Here is a 19,345-nt window from a genome sequence, read left to right as displayed (position 1 = left end):
TCTCAGCTTTCTCCTTTTTCTCTCCCTTCCTCACCATTCCACAAGCTCAGACCCTCAGCTTTCTGACATGGACTCTCTCATCCAGTGGGGAGAGCTAGAGGCTTTACTCATCCTCGTCAGCTCTGCTGAAGCTGTTTGTCCTCCTCTCTTCCAGAAGCCAAACATTCCCTGCTGGGAGGTGGGTTTGACAACACTGAGAGCACCATGTATTTCAAGGAGCACAGCTGGTGAGGCTGCTTCTCAAGCAGGCACTTTCCCTGGCTGTGCCCTCAGGCATGTCCCAGGCATCGCCCGTGGCCCTGAGCCTGCTACTTTCCCACCTCAGCCCCAGGCACCCCGGGGACACTCCTCCCAGTGCCCAGCAGTGCTGAGCAGGGAGCCCTGCAAGCACAGCTGGCTGTGCCAGGTCCTGCTGCTGGGCTGGATGTACAGGGGGGCAGCCCCAAAGCCCTGGGGACCCTGTGTCGAGGAGGTGAGTATGGGGAGTGAGTGCTCCTCACTGGCATTTTCCTTCCTGCCTGCACAAAGTCTCTCATGAGATTTCTGGTTGATGCACAGTTATAATTTTCTTTAATTTCCTTTTTTCTCTTTGTTTCTCATCTTTTCTTTTACTGTCTCACACACAGTGTGGGCTCAAGCATCCTCTGTCATGATCCCATTGAACACACCCTTTGTCTGAGCAGGTAACTCCTGACCTGGTCTTTGTCAATGCAAGAACTTGGCCTGCTCAGGGCAGGAATGCTCTCCTCAGAAGGGCAGCGTTTCTGAGAGCCAAGATCACTAGCCCAGAGCTGTGCTCAGCCTTCTCCCAGTTTGAGAAAGGACATCTGCCTTGATCTTTTCACAGAAACAATTTATTTCAAAACATGGCACTGGTTTTCCTTGGAAGAGCACAGAGAATCTCAGTTGTAAACAGCTATTCTGGTCATGTTGAGAATCCCCCGAGCACAGGAAAGCAGGATGTCAAAATGTGAGCAAATGCACATGATGTTTGCATTCCAGCATGAGGAAGAGGCAGCTCCATGGGGCAAGTCAGCCCTGTGGTCAGAAGGAGTGCTCTTGGGACAAGTGGGTCTGTTGTCTTGAAGAACCCAGGTCCCTTAATTTAGTTTATGGAGAGAGAAAAATAGACTATGAACAAGGGAAAGTAGTTGAGATTTTTTTTTTTTGTTGTTGTATCCTTTTTAATCAGTAATTTCCATCACAGTTCTTCTACTTATCGCAAAGATGCAGGTATTTTGTCACAAGCCTCCTTCCTGGCAAGTGGGGGAAGAAAGAGAATCAACGCTGTATGGAAAAATGGGAAGAGGAGAATCAGACATCACCCACAAAGTTCCTGCTGAGGGCAATGGGGAATGTGCCCTCACTCCAGACTCCACTCTTCCTCCTATCACTCATCATGACTGTGATTGGGCACATCCTCATCGCTGTTTTGGTGCTGTCAGAGCAGCATCTGCACACCCCCACGTACTTCTTCTGGGGCAATCTGTCCTCCTTGGAGACCTGCTACAGCTCCACCCTCCTGCCCCGGCTGCTGGCCAGCTTGCTGAATGGGGATGGGACCATTTCTGCTCACAGCTGTATGGCTCAGCTCCACTGCTCTGGCTGCTTTGCAACTGCCGAGTGTTACCTGCGGGCCATGATGGCCTATGATTGGTATCTGGGCACGTGCCAGCCCCTGCTCTATGCAGGCTTCATGACCTGGAAGGTCTGCCTTCAGCTGGTGGTTGCACCTTGGCTATGTTGGTGTGTGCAACAGTCCGAAGTCTTCTTATCCCAGCTGAAGTTCTGTGGCCCCAGGGCAACTGGCCACTTGTTCTGTGACCTCTCTGCTGGAGATTGCCTGCAGTGGCACCAGCCTGTTCACACTCACATCCTTCATCCTCTCTTTCCTGAGCGTTGTCTTCCCCTTCCTGTTTGCTTTTGCGTCCCATGTGTGCATCATAGCTGCCATCCTGAGGATCCCATCCAGCATGGGCAGCAGAAGACCTCCTCCCGATCCTCTCCCCTCATTGTCATCTCTCTTTTCTCCTGCACCCTCCTCACTGTCTACCTGCTGCCCAGAACAGCCCCGCTGAGGCAGCTCAACAAAGTGCTCTCCCTCTTCTGCCACTGTCCTCACGCCCCTGGTCAATCCCCTTGTCTACAGCCTGCGGAACAGGGAGGTCAGGGAGGACCTGAGGAAAGCTCTCAGGAAAGACAAGGCCTGCACCCAGGGTGCACAATAATGTTCCACCTGCAGGGATGAATGCTTTGTGCTTCTGTTTTATCTCAGTAGGGAGGCCTTGGGCAGGCCTATGGTGTCCAATGCCGCAAACATTGTTTTAGGAGGGCGTGATATTGAGCACGTCTGTGGGATGGGAAAGGTCGAGGGGAAGACATTTCCTTTTAGAGAGTTCATAGAATCAGAATCAGAATGGTTTGGGTTCGAGGGGACCTTTAGAAGTCACCTGGTCCAATCCCCCTGCAATAAGCAGGGACATCGTCAGCTAGAGCTGGTTAATCAGAGCCCTGTCCAACCTGACCTCGAATTATTCCAGGCATGGGGCATCTATCATCATTCTGGACAATGTGTTCCAGGGTTTCACCAATCTCATTGTAAAAACTTTCTTCCTTATATCTAGTCTGAATCTACTCTCTTTTAGTTCAATACACCTACACACAGGGCTGTTCAGAGACACGAGTCCTTCCCTTGCACACGCAGAGGCAGTGCACTGCAGGAGCCATAGTGTCTCTCAGAACTCCTGCTGCCACCCCCAGAGGCTGGGAGGCACCTGAGCCCTGCGGTGCTCACCCTGCTCTGCACCCGTGGGAGATGCCCCAAGGTATGAGGAATGGACACAGGGACCGCGGTTCAGGGAAGCACCTCCCAGTGCTGCATTCAGGGGGTTTCCCAGGGGATGTGACTCTCTACATGAAGTGTCCTCAAGACACAGTCAGTGTCACAGGCATTCATGGCACCCCCAGGAATAGCTGATGGATTTTGTGCTCACTCAGATTTATTTCACCACACACACATGATGTGCAGGTTTATGGTTTGTAAAATGCAAAGTTGAACTTCTGACATAATCATTTGGTGTCACTCTGTAGAAGGATAAACAACCTCTCTGTGCTGCAGTGAGAGGCCTGTGCTGTAAATGGTGGTTGTTATTGTATGGTCTGTGACAATTGCCATGGGGCAGCTTCCCGGGGTGCCCAGCGCACATGGGCACAGATTAGTCCCCACTTTGCTGTTCCTTCAGGTCTCTCACAGGAGCCTGGCTGTACAAGGACACTGCTGTGTGCCCCCACCCTGCACACACAGACACACGCTTCCACTCCTCACTGGTGGTTTCTCTCCTGGGCTATTTCCTGGGCATGGTCTTGAAAGCAACTCTGGAAGAAGACCTAAGCCTTCATGCACTGCCCAGAGAAGATCCCCCTGTCTGATGGAAACACTGTCATGAAGGCCATCTCTGTCACAGAAGTGCTCAATGCTTGTCTCTACCTGCAGTTAAAGGACTGCCACACCGTGGGACGCTGACCACAGCACAAAACCACTCACATCTTAGACCAATACAAGGGCTGAGCTGGCAGGTCCAGAGAACGACTTGGAGGAAGGATCTCAAAGCATGTCTCTACAGTGTCCTTTATTTTGTTTAACCACAATGAGAGCATGGATCCTCATTTACACAGACTCTGGGTCACACAAAAGATTGATAGATACTTAATGAGAACAGGGAAAAATAATGACACTTTTTAGCAGAGAACATAATGTAAATAAAACAAAGAAAACAAAAAAAAATCAACCCCCAAAAGACCCAACAAAAATCTACAGACTGAGATCCTGTATGCAATCAGTTACACTTAGCGTTGTTTACAGAAGACACATATTTTATTGTTTCTGAAATTCAACCTGTTACCAGTTTCCTCAGGGCATCTTTGATCTCCTGGTTCCTCATGCTGTAGATGAAGGGGTTCACTGCTGGAGGCACCACCGAGTACAGAAATGACACCACCAGGTCCAGGGATGGGGAGGAGATGGAGGGGGGCTTCAGGTAGGCAAAAAATGAAGTGCTGATAAAGAGGGAGAGCACGGCCAGGTGAGGGAGGCACGTGGAAAAGGCTTTGTGCCGTCCCTGCTCAGAGGGGATCCTCAGCACAGCCCTGAAAATCTGCACATAGGAAAAAAGAATGAAAACAAAACACCCAAATGGTAAATAGGCACTAACCACAAGGAGCCCAACTTCTCTGAGGTGGGAGCCTGAGCAGGAGAGCTTGAGGATCTGGGGGATTTCACAGAAGAACTGGTTTATGGAATTGCCTTGGCAGAGTGGTAGGGAAAATGTGTTGGCAGTGTGCAGGAGAGAATAGAGCATCCCAGTGCCCCAGGCAGCTGCTGCCATGTGGACACAAGCTCTGCTGCCCAGGAGGGTCCCGAAGTGCAGGGGTTGGCAGATGGCAACATAGCGATCATAGGACATGGCGGTGAGAAAATAAAACTCTGCTGTAGCAAAGAAGACAAAGAAAAAGAGCTGTACATCACATTCTGCATAGGAGATGTCTCTGGTGTTCCAGAGGGAATTGGCCATGGCTTTGGGGAGAGTGGTGGAGATGGAGCCCAGGTCGAGCAGGGAGAGGTTGAGGAGGAAGAAGTACATGGGGGTGTGGAGGTGGTGGTCGCAGGTGATGGCGGTGATGATGAGGCCGTTGCCCAGGAGGGCAGCCAGGTAGATGCCCAGGAAGAGCCAGAAGTGCAGGAGCTGCAGCTCCCGCGTGTCTGCAAATGCCAGGAGGAGGAACTGGGTGATGGAACTGCCATTGAAAATTTGCTTCCATTGGTTATTGGGCACTGTCCATGGAGGAAAAGACATTGAGAAGTTAGGGTAGACTTCTCTGAGATAAAATCTACTCTGTATCTCTCAGCATCTGACTCTTCCTTTCAACCAAGACCTTTGGCCAGTCCCTCCTGTGAGCTCTGGTTGGTGCTCGCTGAGAGTGCCCCATGGAGAAGGGGCTCTGCTGTGAGCTCTGGAGGAGTCGGTAGGGCTGGACAGTTATAAATAAATCAGAACACGGATAATCATACATTAAATACACTTGTATTATCAAAGAGGTTTACAGTACTATTTCTCCCATTTCACCTGACTGCAGGGTGGAAACATGGGGATTTAATTTTTTACTGTTCTAGTTGCACCACTATAACTGAGGAGTGGTTTTAACGCAGAAATTCTTGGCATTTCTGCTGAACTCCTACTGAAACATTGTGTTTCTTGAGTGGCCAAGGGGCTGTCCTGAAATTCAGAATGAGGTGAGGCATTCTGTCCATCAACCCTGGTCTCATCTGCCCTGTGCTGGCACCGCTTTGGGCTGGATGATGATAGACACAGCTGTTCCCCACAGAAACAGGGCACTGCTGGGACTAGAGGAATCCAGTCTCCAAGCACAGCTCTCCAAAGCCCTCAGCCTCTCTCATCGCACCTGAGGAGGATCTCAGCTCTCCCCTCCCAGCCAGGGACACAGAGGGCTCATTGCAGCTGCCTGTGTGCAGACGCCCAGCAGCATTTCCATGGCCTTCGCACTGAGGTGTTTCTTCCCTGGGGCTGCAGGATAACACAGAGATGTCCTGGGGAAGCTCTGCCCACCTGGAGAGAAACCTGCAGCCCAGCACGAGCCCCTCAGAGCAAGAGTTGAATGTCCTAAAGAGTGAGTGTCCTGAAAGGAGTATTGTGTCCTTTGTTTTGCCCTGAGCCCACAGATTATGAGGAGACTTTACTCCCATGGACACATCTGCACAGCAGGACCCACAGGGTTGGGCTCAGAACTGCAGCTTAAGCCCAGCCCCCCATCCCAGCAAGTCCAGGGATGACAGTAAGGGGAGCAGATACAGGAGGGGGAAAATGGACAAATACTACAGAGCTGGTGCTACTTGAGGCAGAAAGGGACAGGCGGTTAGGTATTTGCTAAGTTTTCCCCTTCAAAGCTGAGTCTGCTGGGATGGTGCCCCATGGCCTTCAGGGCAGAGACTGTGTTGAGTGGGAGGGGACAGCAAGGGGTTGCCTCATGGAAGGCATCTGCAATGTAGGGGATGGCAACGAGGTGCCCAAATCCCCCCTCTCACCGCATTCCTGACAGCAACTCCATCTCCCTCCCTGCCCATGTCTCTGGTACCTGGGGCTGTCCCTGATGAGAGCTACTTTTTTGTCCCCTTATCTCCTCCCTGTCAGTGCTGCCAGCCCCCATCCCACCCACAGTGTGCTCAGCTCTGCCCTGCAGACCCCTCCTGGCAGCAGGACACTGCCAAGGGACAGCTCTGTGTTGTAGAGTCCTAAGGAGCAGATCAGAAGAGACCACAATGCTGAAGAGACCACAAAAGCAAAGGGATTTTGTAGTCAAAGGACTGGGTGAAGGGGCTTTATCAGGTTCCTCAAAGACCTACTCATCTGAGGGCTTTCTCAGAGGAAGGTGTCTGCATTGGAGAGGATGACAGGGAGATTTGAAAATTCTTCCTCCCATGACATTTATGGTTGCAGTTTCCTATAGCTCTCTGCCCATGTCCCTGCTGCCTGCAGCTGTGCCTGCCCAGAACTCTCTCTGTCCTCAAATTTCTTTCCTATCAGAGATGACACACTTCATCAGCAACTGCTGCATGCTCAGCTCTGACCTGAAGAGACCTCCCAGTTTCAGGCACTCATTCAGTGCCTCTCCCCATTTGCAGGCAGTAAGGAGCAGGTTAGACAAACACTGATGAGGAGAAAAAAAAATGTTGTGGGTGCTCTCTGTAGGTAGAGGAGTGGGTAAAAGCAGTTTATGTGGTTCCTACCAGACCTACTGATCTCTTGCTGTAACGGTTCATATCTCTGTCTCCCTCTCCAAGTGTAGCAACTTCTTTTTCCTTTTCCCTGAAACAGCAAGAAACAGAAAGCACAGTCCTTTAAGGTAGCCTCTGCTATAATCTTCCTCTGGAAGAGTCCCCCCTGAAACACCATGAGCAGCTCTGGGTGCACACCCTGGCTTCACCCCTTCACATTTGTTGAACATGTGCCCCTGGATTGGGAGTCCTCCTGACAGATCCCATAGGCTGAGGGTTATGACAGTTTTAGGAGACCCTCCCAGGAACTGCAGCTGCATTGCCCTGCTACCAGACACTTACCACGTAGAGGCCTGTGAAGATTTCTCCCGCAGTGAGATCTCCTCTGCCCTCCCAGCCCAGGCTGCCTTGAAGCTGTGTGTGCCTCGCTGCTCTGCCCTGGGTGCCTGCAGGCAGTGCCCTCAGCCCTGCTGCGCTTTGCAGAGGAGCTGCTCCTGGGCAGAGCTGTCTCTCTGCAGCGCTGCCCACTTGCCAGGAGCTCCCTCCAGCCCAGGAGCCCGGCCCAGCTCAGCACCACAGCAACAGCCCAAGGTGCCACTTGCTGTGGCCCCTCTGGGATCCCTCCAGGTGTCCCTGGGACTCCAGGGGAACCTGCTGTGACACAGCCTCATGCAATCACTGATAATTTCTCCCTCAGCTGGCAGACGCACTACTTTCCAGCACTGTCATTTCTCCTACCAAATTACAATTTGGTTCCTATAATCAGCTTTTATTGTCCTATCATTACATAAGACATCTAGGCTCTTATTGGGAGGCACCTGTAGCTGAGCTCCTTTTGTCATCTCAGGTCATGATAGAGATGGAGATCAGGAGTGAGCTGTTGAGACACAGTTAGAGATATCTGAGGGTCAGGAGGTGTTCCAAGAAATGTGCGGAAGACTGCAAGCTCTTATGGAGCAATGCTGAGAGACAGGACAGCATCTGGGGGCATCTTCTTGGAGTCTGAAGGGGACCATCTTTGGCCAACAGCAATGACAGCAGATGCCCACATTTAGTACAAGTGACTCTGCCACTGTCTGTTTTGTTCTGGGCAGCCTGTGCAAGGATTCTTCTGAGCAAATGGAGTCATATACATTTGGGAGAGCTCAGTTTCTCTCTGTCTTTTCCATCAGCAGAATTTACTTGATCCCCACAACAGTGGTCTCATGAACACCTCCACATTGCTTCACCAGTATTAGGGCATTTATGCTGTTTAATGCCAGAGGCTTCCAGTGTTACGTGAGGTGCCAAGGCTCTCTCACACAGCTCCATGGGGTTGGCTAGGACAGCACTGGTACTATACATGCAAGCAATCTCCCTCCAGATCGGGGCTGTGACAGACCCCCCCGCACAGCACTGCAGACAGATTCGGGGCTGCTGTGCAAGCCACTGACTGCCACCACTGCAACGTGGCAAGGTCTGTCCCTTCTCTATCCAGGAGATGGAGAGCAGTCCAGGAACACAAGGCACATCACACTGCGGACTCCACACAAGGGTTTACCTTCTCAGACTGTTGGTTTTTATCTCCAACAAACATTACCCATCCCCCTTGAAGATGTAGTCAAGGAAATGACCAACAATTTTCACACCGGGCCTGTCAGCAGAACCTAGTTGTTCATGGAGATCACCTCCACATTCAATGATGTCCATCCCTAGCAGAGAAGACAGCAGTAAAATAAACCTGAATCTATCCAGGACTGCACTTCCCTGTCCTATTTCTATCACACGTAGATGGTGAGAGAGCTGAGATACTTCATGTCCTCTTTGCCTCATCTTTCACCAAGTTCTCCTAAGCCATTGTGCCTCAAGGCAGGACTCTAGAGGAAAACAGCTGAAGGTGGGGAGGAATCAAATAAGGGGCTATTTGAGCAATCTCAAATGTCACCTGTCCAAAAGAACAAGATTTATCAATCTGTCTATACATAGGGGAGAGAAAGTGTCATCAGCTTGCTCGTTCTTGTCCATGGCCTATGAAAATATTTATGGGAATGTACAGAACAATGTCAAAGTTCTGAAAATGAACTCCTCTTACACACTGATTGCACCAAGGACTTTTCTGCAAATGTTGAAACTTTTGGCTAATATCTTCACTCCAGAGTTGATGCAGTTGATCACAAAATCGTGGCCACCACCTCCAAGATACATGAGGGTAGATGAAACCCTGACATGTGACAGGGAAATGTGACCCTGGGCTGATGGGAGACTTTGTGGAGGGGTACCTGGTGGACAGGCAGTTGCCTGCCTGGACGAGGAAGCCTGGACAATTGCACCCAAGCTGTCAACGTGTTGGATGAGAAAGAGAAATCAGTGGCTCTAGGTGTTGCAGAGCCTACCTGAAGATGTACCTGTAACTCAGATACACTGGGCTGAGTGTGGATTTGGCTGTGAAAAAGGGGGCGATTCATTTCTTTTGATTCTTTTCTTCCTTCTGTGAATCGAGGGAGCTCATGACTTGAGGGTGTAAGTAGCTGGGAGTGAAAATGGACAGAGTCTGGGTCAGGGAGTGCTCTGGGGGTTCTTGGGATCTCTGCTTGACAGGAAATATGATTTTCTTTGGTATAAGGCCATCTCTGCTACGGAAATTGGACTGCAGATGAGGGAATTTGGGCTTCATATACAGCAGAGATGTGTATTTTATGTTTTATTAAACTCTGCCTGCATTTGGTTTTGCTTTTTTGGCAATTAAGAAACATCCTTCAGTGTCTGTGTATAGCTTGATTCCCAAGTATGGCAGGTGGGAGTTGGTGTCTATGTGGTGAAGCGTGCAGCTACAGCCTGTCGTGGAGAAAGCTCAGATTGGAACAAAGGTGCTGTAAGTCCCAGGGGGCTGGTGAGAGACATGTGGGGATGGAGGTAGGGACAAACACTGTCCAGAGAGTGTCTGACATACAGGGTCTTGACTTCCCCCTATATTCAGACTCGATAAGGAGAAGTTCAGTATCAGTATCAATTGGAATTCGGTGATGTCTCTTAGTGTGTAAGCAGGAAAATAGGAACTAGTGGAAAAAGAAGATATTGTTTCCTATTGACATTTAGTACGGAAAGATTTATACTATAACTACACTCCTGAAACTACCCAAATTCATCCCATGGAAACTAAGGAATGCTGTTCTATGCAGAGACTTGTCTTGTGCAGACTTTTAAGATGTTATTGAGCCTTCTGGTGTCAACTTGCTGAACTGCAGATCCTGGAAAGGGATTGAACTGGCCTCTAGACAAGTAGGAGTCAGCAGGAACCCTCCAAGTTCCTGAGGGTGTCAGTGATCACCACCGAGGGCCATCACTGAAGAGCCCATGAAGGGAATGAGGAGACAAGGTTCCTGTCTCTGGGGGTGATGAAGCAGGAAGGCAGAGGCACTGCTGCCAGGCTGAAAATCAAATGTTCAGGCAAATGTGAAAGCCCTTGATGTGTTTCCTCACTCAGGATGTTCAAGCCCTGACCCCCATAACCTGGGAATGGGGATCCTTCCCCTCAGGGGACGCTGAAGAATCTTCACACAGACACCTCACATCTTCTTCATGTCTTTCACACACACACTGTCACATATAACCCCACTCTCTTGGACCAGGAGGTTTGTGCATCCTCCAGGCTCCTGGATGTTTCCTGAGGCCCATCCAAGTGTGGGGAGTGAAGGAAGGAAGGAAGGAGAGGTGTCTCAGGCTCGCCACCAGCCCCAGGGCTGAGGGCCAGCCATGGCATGAGGAGACGGAAGCCACTGTCTCCCTGTGTCCGTTGCTCTGGTCTCCCAGGCATCCTTATTGTCCCCTGCCAGCAAGCCCCTCTGTGCCAGCCCCTCTCCCAGGAAAAGACTCCTGGACCAGGGCCTCCTCAAACTTCTCCACTTGCCCCAGCAATAGAGAAACTTGTCCTGAGCTGGTGCATACAGAAATAGATTTCTCCTGAGAGGAACTGATGCTAAAGAACATACAAAAATATATGAAGAAATTGAAGGAGCAATTTACCAAAATAAGAGAGCAGACTTAATCACAAATGAAGATGATCTTATGGTCCACAGACACAGACTCTGGTTACAGATTAAATAACTGTAGTTAGGTATTGGCCAGGTGCAAGATTTAGAAAGAGAACTACAGATTTTAGAAAATGTGCTAGAGAAGTTTGGAACAGCAGCTCAGTTCGTAAAACAGGAACATGTAATCACAAATGTAAGTCACGATAAATGCAAAGCCAAAAAACATAACATCCCAGGCTGGTTCTGTCCAGCTGTGGGGCAGGGAAGAGGGAAAGGCCAGGAAAGGGGCTGGGTTTGGCTGTTGAACATGGGCTGCAGCAGAGATGAGGAGTCAAGGGAGTGGATGGAGAGAGATGGGCAAAGGCAACATCAATTGTGGTGTCGATTGTGAGGCCACGACTGTTACAGGAGCCTGATTGGCCAGGAGCTGGCCCCAGCAATTTGGGGACAAGATATGCATCAGAAAACCGTTCATCCCAACAATCATAAGCTAGGGACAGAGAAGAAGAGGAGAAACAGGCCAAGGGCAGATGGCAGGAATGGTGATGATGATGAGGTGGCTTCCACTGCAGCAGCCTGACTGGCCCTCAGGAGACATGCTGGCCAGCGGGCATTCTGAGGTCATCCAGTACCTCTGAGAAGCCACTCAACAGAAACGACCTCCTTGGGGAGGGGAGGGCTGAGGCAGGTGGAAGAGGCCCACTTGCATTCTGATTCTGGGGGCACCTCTGTTCTTGTGATCTGAGCAGCCATGGCAGACAGGAGGGCAGGCAGGGCTCATGGCCACCCTGCTCAGGACTAGCCCTGAGACTGCTGGAAAATCTTTTCCATATCTCCAGCTTGAGCATCCCCTGTTTCACCCAACCCTCCTCTTTCAACCTCTTAACATGCTCCATGGTGGAGAACCCCATTCTGTATTCTTGCAGACCTCCTCATAGGTGCGGAAAGGATGCAAGGAGGTTCCCCTCAGCCTTCCCTTCTCCAGGCTTCACAAGCCCAGCTCCCTCAGCCTCTCCTCACAGGCAAATTGTTCCAGCCCCAGCCTGTGTTAGGGGCCATTCACTGAACCCCCTCCAGCTTGCCAACATCCTTCCTGTACTGGGGATCTGCAATCCGGACACAGTAAACTGGACAAGCCCCTCTCGTGATCTCCTGGCCGTCCTGCTGGCCACAAAGGCCTGGGTGCAGCTGGCCTCCCTTGCTGCCAGGGCACATGGCTGCCTCCTCTCCAACCCACCCAGACCTTTCTTTTTTACTATATTTTCCTTCTGTTAGTTTGTAATGAAGGTAAATTCTGCTGTGCCCGTGTGAAGCCAGGTCTCTGAGGAAAACCAGTGGGAGCTGGTTCAGTGGAGCTGTAATGTCCAGCTGTGGGCTTGCGTGGAGAAGTCTGATGGAAGGAGAAATGCTGCAAGTGCCAGGCGGGCGAAGAGAGAAGTGGCAAGGCTGGGGAGGTGAGGAATCAGGCTGTCCATGCAGTGTCTGACCTCCAGCAAGAGCTGGCCCTGCCCATCCTGACAGCACTAGGAGACCCTCTGCATCAAGATCAGAGAACGCTGCAATCACTTCTTCTGTTAACAGAAAAATACAATAAACTGAAACCTAAAAAATACTTCTGTATTAACTGCTCAGTCAATTGTTGCCCTTTACATACACTCCAGAGACCTCTGCAGTTATCTGTCCATGGCTTGATAACTGAAGAAAACAATTAAAGGAGACATGGTTTTTTGCATTTGAATGAGCCTCATGGTGTCTTTGGTGCTGAGACCATGAGCCTCAGACACCAAGAAGAGCCTGAGCAAAGGGCTGAAGAAGTCAACATCAGAGGCAACCCCTAAGGTTTCAAGGAGTGTTAATGGGTCCCAGTGAGGGCCATCAGCACCAAAGCCTCCCCAGGGGCTGGTTAGAGCAGGAAGTTGGAGGTGTCAATGAGAGGCAAACAAACACAATGTTAAGGTGGTTCTGGTGCTTACTGTACCTTAATGTGTTTAAGCCAAAGTGACAAAGCCTGACCCCCAGCCCCTGGGAAGGGAGATCCTGTCCCTCACACATTGCCCAGGGCTCTTCCTGGGGCAGTGTCATGTGGGAATGTGCAGTGACAAGGGCAGGACTACAGTGACACTTATGGGTCTCTCTGGGGTGGGGTAGAGGGGTGATAAGGTCCTGGTGCCATAAGGTTAAGGTTTGTCCAGGAAGGCCTTAGTCACAGAGGCAAAGGTCATAGACAAAGGGGAAATGACCTTGGCTCTGCTGGGGCTCTTAGCCTTGCCAGAGCCTTCAGTTGTCTTTCCCACAGGCTGTCCTCAGTGTCCCACACCTGCAGCTCTTTGCCTGCAGACTCTCAACATCAGCCTTTCTTCCCCACCTCCCTCTCACCTGAGCATCTCACTGCCCTCACTGGTAGAGAATAGAATAGACCAGGCTATTTCATTTGGGAGGGACCTGGAATGATCATCTAGTCCAACTGCCTGACCCATTCAGGGCTGACCAAGTTACAGCATGGTATTAATGGCATTGGCCAAATGTCTCTTAAACACTGACCACCATGGGGCATCGACCACCTCTCTGGGAAGCCTGTTCCAGTGTTTGTCCACACACTCAGTAAAACAAATGCTTCCTCATGTCCAGTCTAAATCTCCCCTGGCACAGCGTTGAACCGTTCCCACATGTCCTATCACTGGATACCAGGGAGAAGAGATCAGCACCTCCCACTCCGTGTCCCCCCCTCAGGAAGCTGCAGAGAGCAATGAGGTCACTCCTCAGCCTCCTCCTCTCCAAACCAGACAAACCCAAACTCCTCAGTCACTCCTCATAGCACATTCCTTCCAGCCCTGTCACCAGCTTTGTTGCCCTCCTCTGGATGCATTCGAGGACCTTCACGTCCTTCTCAAACTGTGCGGCACAGAACTGCACACAGTATCGAAGGTGAGGACGCACCAATGCTGAGTATCTATCCATCCTCCTGGTTGTTCCTTGAAACACAAAGCTGTGGGCTCTTCCAGACTCCCTCTGGGAGACTTGTTGCAGCACAGCACTGCCCTTGGGGTGACAGTTCTTTCTCTTTGTCTCCATTCTCTACCTCCCAAGATGCACTTTGTTCTACGATGTCTTTCTCCTGCTGTTTTCCACTTGGAAGAAAAGCTCCATCACCTCTGAAACCACCCCTCAAGCATGCTCAGGTTAATCCTTTACTGCCTGGAACCTCCATGCCTTGGGCCAAAGATGCCCATGTCCCTCAGCCTCTACACACAGGTCAGGTGCTTGAGGCCCCAAACCCCCTGTTTGCAGACCTCCCCTCAGCACTCTCCACCTCCTCCCAACCCCTAAAAAACAAGGAACTGCACAGAGGCTCACACCTGTGTGTGTGGAGCCACACCAGTGCTGAATTGAAGGGGAAGCTCACGCAAGTTTTCTGGGTTGCCACATTCTTCCTAAAGCAAGCTCAGCTGGCCTTGTTCATGGTGAACATGCACCACTGGCTCGTATGCCAACCCTCTTAGTGCCCAGGCCTGGCTGTCCCGATCCAATGTCAGGGGAGGTTTTGATTTGATCCCAAGAACAAGATTAAGATGCAGACAAGGTCAAATGCCTTACAATAGAAACAGCCTTTTTTTTAATCAAAATTAGAAAAAATAATAATAATAATAAAAAAAAAGTAAAAAAAGTAGCAATAGGCTAGACTGGAAGGAAAAGGTAGAAATCAAGAAAGCACTGGGAATCGGGTTACAAGGGTAGTGACCACCATGGATCCATGGTGTCTGGGGTTTCAAGTCTCTTGGTGCTTTTTCAGTGGACAATCACACGGGGCTTGTCTCAACAGCCCTTCCTGTCCCCATTTGAGGCTGCTGTTTCCATAACAATGACAGGAACTTGTGGTTCTTCCCCATTCCTGCACATATGCCAGGATGTTCTTCCCAAGTGTCTTGCAGCCCTTGGAGAGATGTTTCTCACCAGCGATATCTCTGTGGCCTTGCAGCAGATGCTTTTCACAGGCCAGATATCTCTGTGGCCTTGTAGCCATCCTTGCAAACAGGAAATCTCTGAGACAAACCACTCGAGACAAACAGTTCCTACTTTGTGCTCTCGCAGCAGGTAACACTCAGCAGTTGCAAAGCAGCCAGAGCAGTGGAGCTGAGCCATACAGCTGTGAGCAGAAATGGTCCCGTCCCCAGTCAGCAAGCTGGCCAGCAGCCGGGGCAGGAGGGTGGAGCTGTAGCAGGTCTCCAAGGAGGGCAGATTGCCCCAGAAGAAGTACGTGGGGGTGTGCAGATGCTGCTCTGACAGCACCAAAACAGCGATGAGGATGTGCCCAATCACAGTCATGATGAGTGATAGGAGGAAGAGTGGAGTCTGGAGTGAGGGCACATTCCCCGTTCCCAGAAGCAGGAGCTCTGTGGGTTTTGTCTGATTCTCCTCTTCCCGTTTTTCCATACAGCTTTGTTTCTCTTTCTTTCCTTACTCACCAGGAAGGATACCTGTGACAAAACACCTCAATTTCTGCATTAAGGGGAAGAAGGGCTGTGATGGACAATACTGCTAAAAGAAGATACAAAAAAAACCCAAAAAATCTCATATACTTGGCCTTAGTTCCTAGTCTGTTTTTTGTCTCTCTATAAACTAATAGACCTGGGTTCTTCAGGAGGACAGGCCCACTTGTCCCAAGAGCACTCCCTCTGACCACAGGGCTGACTTGCCCCATGGAGCTGCCTCTTCCACATGCTGGAATGCAAACATCATGTGCATTTGCTCACATTTTGACATCCTGCTTTTCTGTGCTTGGGGGATTCTCAACATGACCAGAATAGCTGTTTAGAACTGAGATCCTCTGTGGTCTTCCAAGGAAAACCAGTGTCATGATTTGAAATAAATAGTTTCTGTGAAAAGATCAAGGCAGATGTCCTTTCTCCAACTGGGAGAAGGCTGAGCGCAGCTCTGGGTGAGTGGTCTCAGCTCTCAGAAATGCTGCCCTTCTGAGGAGAGCATTCCTGCCCTGAGCAGGCCAAGTTCTTGCATTGACCAGGAGAAGGCAGGGAGCTTCCAGCTCAGACAAAGGGACTGTTCAATGGGATCATGACAGAGGTTACTTGAGACAACACTGCATGTGAGACAGTAAAAGAAAAGGTGAGAAAAAGTCTGCCCAGGACATGCCTGAGTGAACATCCAGGGAAAATGCCTGCCTGAGAAGCAGCCTCACCAGCTGTGCTCCTTGAAATACATATTGCTCTCATCATTTTCAAACCCACCTCCTGGCTGTGATGGTTTTGCATACTTTTGCCCATCCTGCCTGTGTTAGCGGTCGCAATAGCGAAAGAACTTATCTACACAGAGCAGATAAGCAGGCACTTCTTTATTCCAGTGCTGGGGAACACAGGGGATAACTCCGCCAAAGACGTGTTCCCCGACAGGTACAAAGCACAACATATTTATAAACTTTTTCAGCAGAGTCATAGTTACATAAGATCAACAAAATTCATAAAGTTTAAGTTGACCATAATAATGATTGGCTTTCAGTTACCTCATCTCATCTATATTCCTATTTTACAGAAATCATTGGTCATCTTTACTGATTGATTTAAATAGAATTGGGGGAGGCCAATGATTAGCATACTCATGTTATTTCCTGGAAATTATTATCTTATGAAAAACACTGAAGAATCAGAAAACAAACAAACAAACAAACAAACAAACAAACAAAAAACAAACCAAACAAACAAAAAAAAACCAAAACAAATAAACAAACAAACTGATAGAAATTAATCATCAAGACAGGGAGTTGGAACCAGATGATCTGCAAAGGTCCCTTCCAATCCAAACCATTCTGTGATTCTGTGATTTTATGACAAGAACCAACCTGAAGTGTCCCATAGAGGAGCTCCATGTATGTGAGCCACATTAAACAGGCCATGCCTCACTCCCCATCTTCCCTGGCAGTCACAGAATCATAGAATCATTTAGGTACGAAAACACACTTCAGTTCATCATATCCAGCCATTATCACATTGCCAAGTCCACCACTAAATGTGGTCCCTCTGTGCGACATCTACATGTCTTTGAAATACCTCCAGGGATGGTGACTCAACCACTTTCCTGGGCAGCCTGTTCCAACATTTGAAAACTCTTCAAGTGAAGAAATGTTTCCTCATATCCAATCTATACTTGCCCTGAATCAACTTGAGGCCATTTCCTCCTGTCCTTTCACTTGTTACATGAGAAAAGAAACTGACCCAGACCTCACTACAACCTCCTTTCAGGTAGTTCTAGAGAGCGATAAGGTCTCTCCTGAGCCTCCTTTTCTCTAGGCTAAACACCCCAGTTCTCACAGCTGCTCCTCACAGGACTTCAGCACCTTCAATATGCTTCTGCGGACACGCAGCAGCACCTCAATGTCTTTCTTGTAATGAGGGGCCCAAAACTGATCCCACTATTCAAGGTGCAGCCTCACAGTGCTGAGTACAGAGGGATGATCACTTCCCTAATCCTGCTGGCCACAGAAATTCTAATATAAGGCAGGATGCTATTGGTTTTCTTGACCACCTGGGCACTCTGTTGTCTCATTTTAAACCAATTGTTAACCAACATCCCCAGGTCCTTTTCTGATGGGCAGCTTTTCAGCAACTCTTGCATAAGCCTGTAGCCTTGCATGGGGTGGATGTGCCCAGAGTGCAGGATCTGACAATGATCCTTCTTTAATCTCATAAAATCGGCCTTTCCCATCACTCCAGCCTGTCCAGACCCCTCTGTAGAGCCTTCTTAGATTGCAGCACATCAACACTCCAGCACAACTTTGTGTTGTCTGCAAACTTACTGATGGTGGACTTGATCCACTCATCCAGATCACTGATAAAGATATTAATGAGAGCTGGCCCCAATACTGATCCCTGGGGAACAACACTTGTGACCGGCCACCAGCTTGATTGAACTCCATTCACCACTACTCTTTGGGCCTGGCCAGATGCCCAAGTAAGGACATTACAGTATGGATGGCTGGTTTGATGGTGGGGTTCAGAAGTTCATGGTGAACGAATTTTTCTCTGCAGGCAGATCAGTAACACATGGAGTACTGCAAGTGTTCACCCTGGGATCTGTCCTGGCAAACATCCTTACCAAGGACATGGAAGAACTGAAAGAGTGCACTCTCACTAAGATTGAAGATGCCACTGAATTGTGGAAGTAAGGGTCAGTACACTGGAAGGCAGAGTTGCCATCCAGGGAGATCTAGAGAGGCTGAGATGTTGTGGACTAATCACAGTAGACTGCTTAGGCTCACACAGCCACTCACTCACTCCTCCCCAGTGGGATGGGGGAGAAAATATGAAGGGTGAAAGTGAGAAAAATAATAGGTTGAGGTAAAGACAGTGAGAAAAATAATAGGTTGAGGTAAAGACAGTTTAATAAATAAAACAAAGCTGTGTACAAGTGTCAAGCACAATAAAGAAATTCATTCACTACTTCTCACAGGCTGGCAGGTGTTCAGCCATCTCCAGGAAAGCAGGGCTTCATCATGCACAGAGGTTATTTGGGAAGACAAGCTCTGTCACTACAAATATCTTCCCTTATGCTTTACCTGTATTTTTTATTACTGAGCACACTGTCATACAGTATGGACCATCCCTTTGGTTAGCTGAGGTCAGCTGTCCCAGTTGTGTCCCCTCCCAGCTTCTTAAACACCCCCAGCCTACTTGCTGTCAGGGTAAGTTTTCCCCATTATGATGCCAGTGAGAGCAATCAGTTCATTGTCCCCCCCGTAGATCCAGCAAGACATAACCTCATAACATACTATTTGCAGGCTCCCTCAGTATCCAACACTCTCCCAGCCCCAGCTGTGTCCCATGTGGGCATTCACAGACCTCCCTTCTCTTCAGTCTGCCAGGGTCTGCACCAGGAGAGAGGCCAGGCAGGGCTGGCTGGTCCCCCCATACAGGCACTGAGACCAGCAGGAGGATGGAGATGGTTTAGCAGCAACGCTCACCCATAAACCTGGGTGAGCAGCCAGTGCTGTAAATGACCAGCTAGATAGGCTGGGGGGTGATGAATGTCCTGGGCCACCTTTCCAGTCTGGCCATGCCACCAAGAGCACAAAGTGGCACCCTCTCTCCTCTGCCTTCATATCTTTGATCCCTGTCATGAGCCCTGGCTCCGCACCACAAATCCCCTGGTGTGAGTGCTCACCCTGCATCTTCACACAGTATAAGATGTACACTGGTGTTTTTCTCTCCAAGGCACTTTCCACACCAGCCCAGCACCTCCCCAGCACTCCCCATGCCCACCACACTCTCCCCAGACCATCCCAGCCCAGTACAACATCCCAGTCTTGGCTGGCCCCAGGGCATTGCCCAGCGCAGGGTGCTGCAGAGCTCTGGGCACTCACCCCACAGCCCCAGCCCCTCGGAAGGTCACAGCAGCTCCTGGGGCACAGAGGGCTCTCAGCCTCCCCATCAGCCCCAGGGCTGGGGCCAGCCATGCAATGAGCAGATGCAGGCCAGTGTCTCCCTCTCTCTGCTGCTCTTCTCTCCAAGAGATCCTGATTGCCCAGTGCTGGCAGCCC

The 19,345-nt window shown here is 49.9% G+C and overlaps 1 protein-coding gene across 1 annotated transcript; it reads right to left on the bottom strand.

Moving 5' to 3' along the window:
- Positions 1–3,890: 3,890 nt before the first annotated feature.
- On the bottom strand, positions 3,891–15,123 carry LOC122153056 (olfactory receptor 14A16-like). Its single transcript, XM_042789174.1, has 3 exons — positions 14,943–15,123; positions 8,370–8,481; positions 3,891–4,875 (listed from the first exon to the last, which is right to left on the bottom strand). The coding sequence occupies exons 1-3, from the start codon at positions 15,121–15,123 to the stop codon at positions 3,891–3,893; spliced, it is 1,278 nt and encodes a 425-aa protein (XP_042645108.1).
- Between the last annotated feature and the right edge of the window lie 4,222 nt (positions 15,124–19,345).

The sequence above is a fragment of the Tyto alba genome, unplaced genomic scaffold (assembly GCF_018691265.1).
Source record: "Tyto alba isolate M040663 unplaced genomic scaffold, T.alba_DEE_v4.0 Super-Scaffold_15, whole genome shotgun sequence".
Classification (NCBI taxonomy): Eukaryota; Metazoa; Chordata; class Aves; order Strigiformes; family Tytonidae; genus Tyto; species Tyto alba.
Note: the sequence above shows the minus strand (reverse complement) of the source record. Positions and strands in the feature narration are given on the sequence as shown.

Bases quoted from the DNA above. Each gene is read 5' to 3' on its own strand.
- LOC122153056 (XM_042789174.1), bottom strand. From the start codon at position 15,123: ATGACTGTGATTGGGCACATCCTCATCGCTGTTTTGGTGCTGTCAGAG. The intron at 8,482-14,942 runs GTATGGCTCAGC...CTTCTCTGCTAG, and splicing joins GACCATTTCTGCTCACAGCT to GGATGGACATCATTGAATGT. The intron at 4,876-8,369 runs GTAATGTTTGTT...ATTTTATCTCAG, and splicing joins TACATCTTCAAGGGGGATGG to AGAAGTCTACCCTAACTTCT.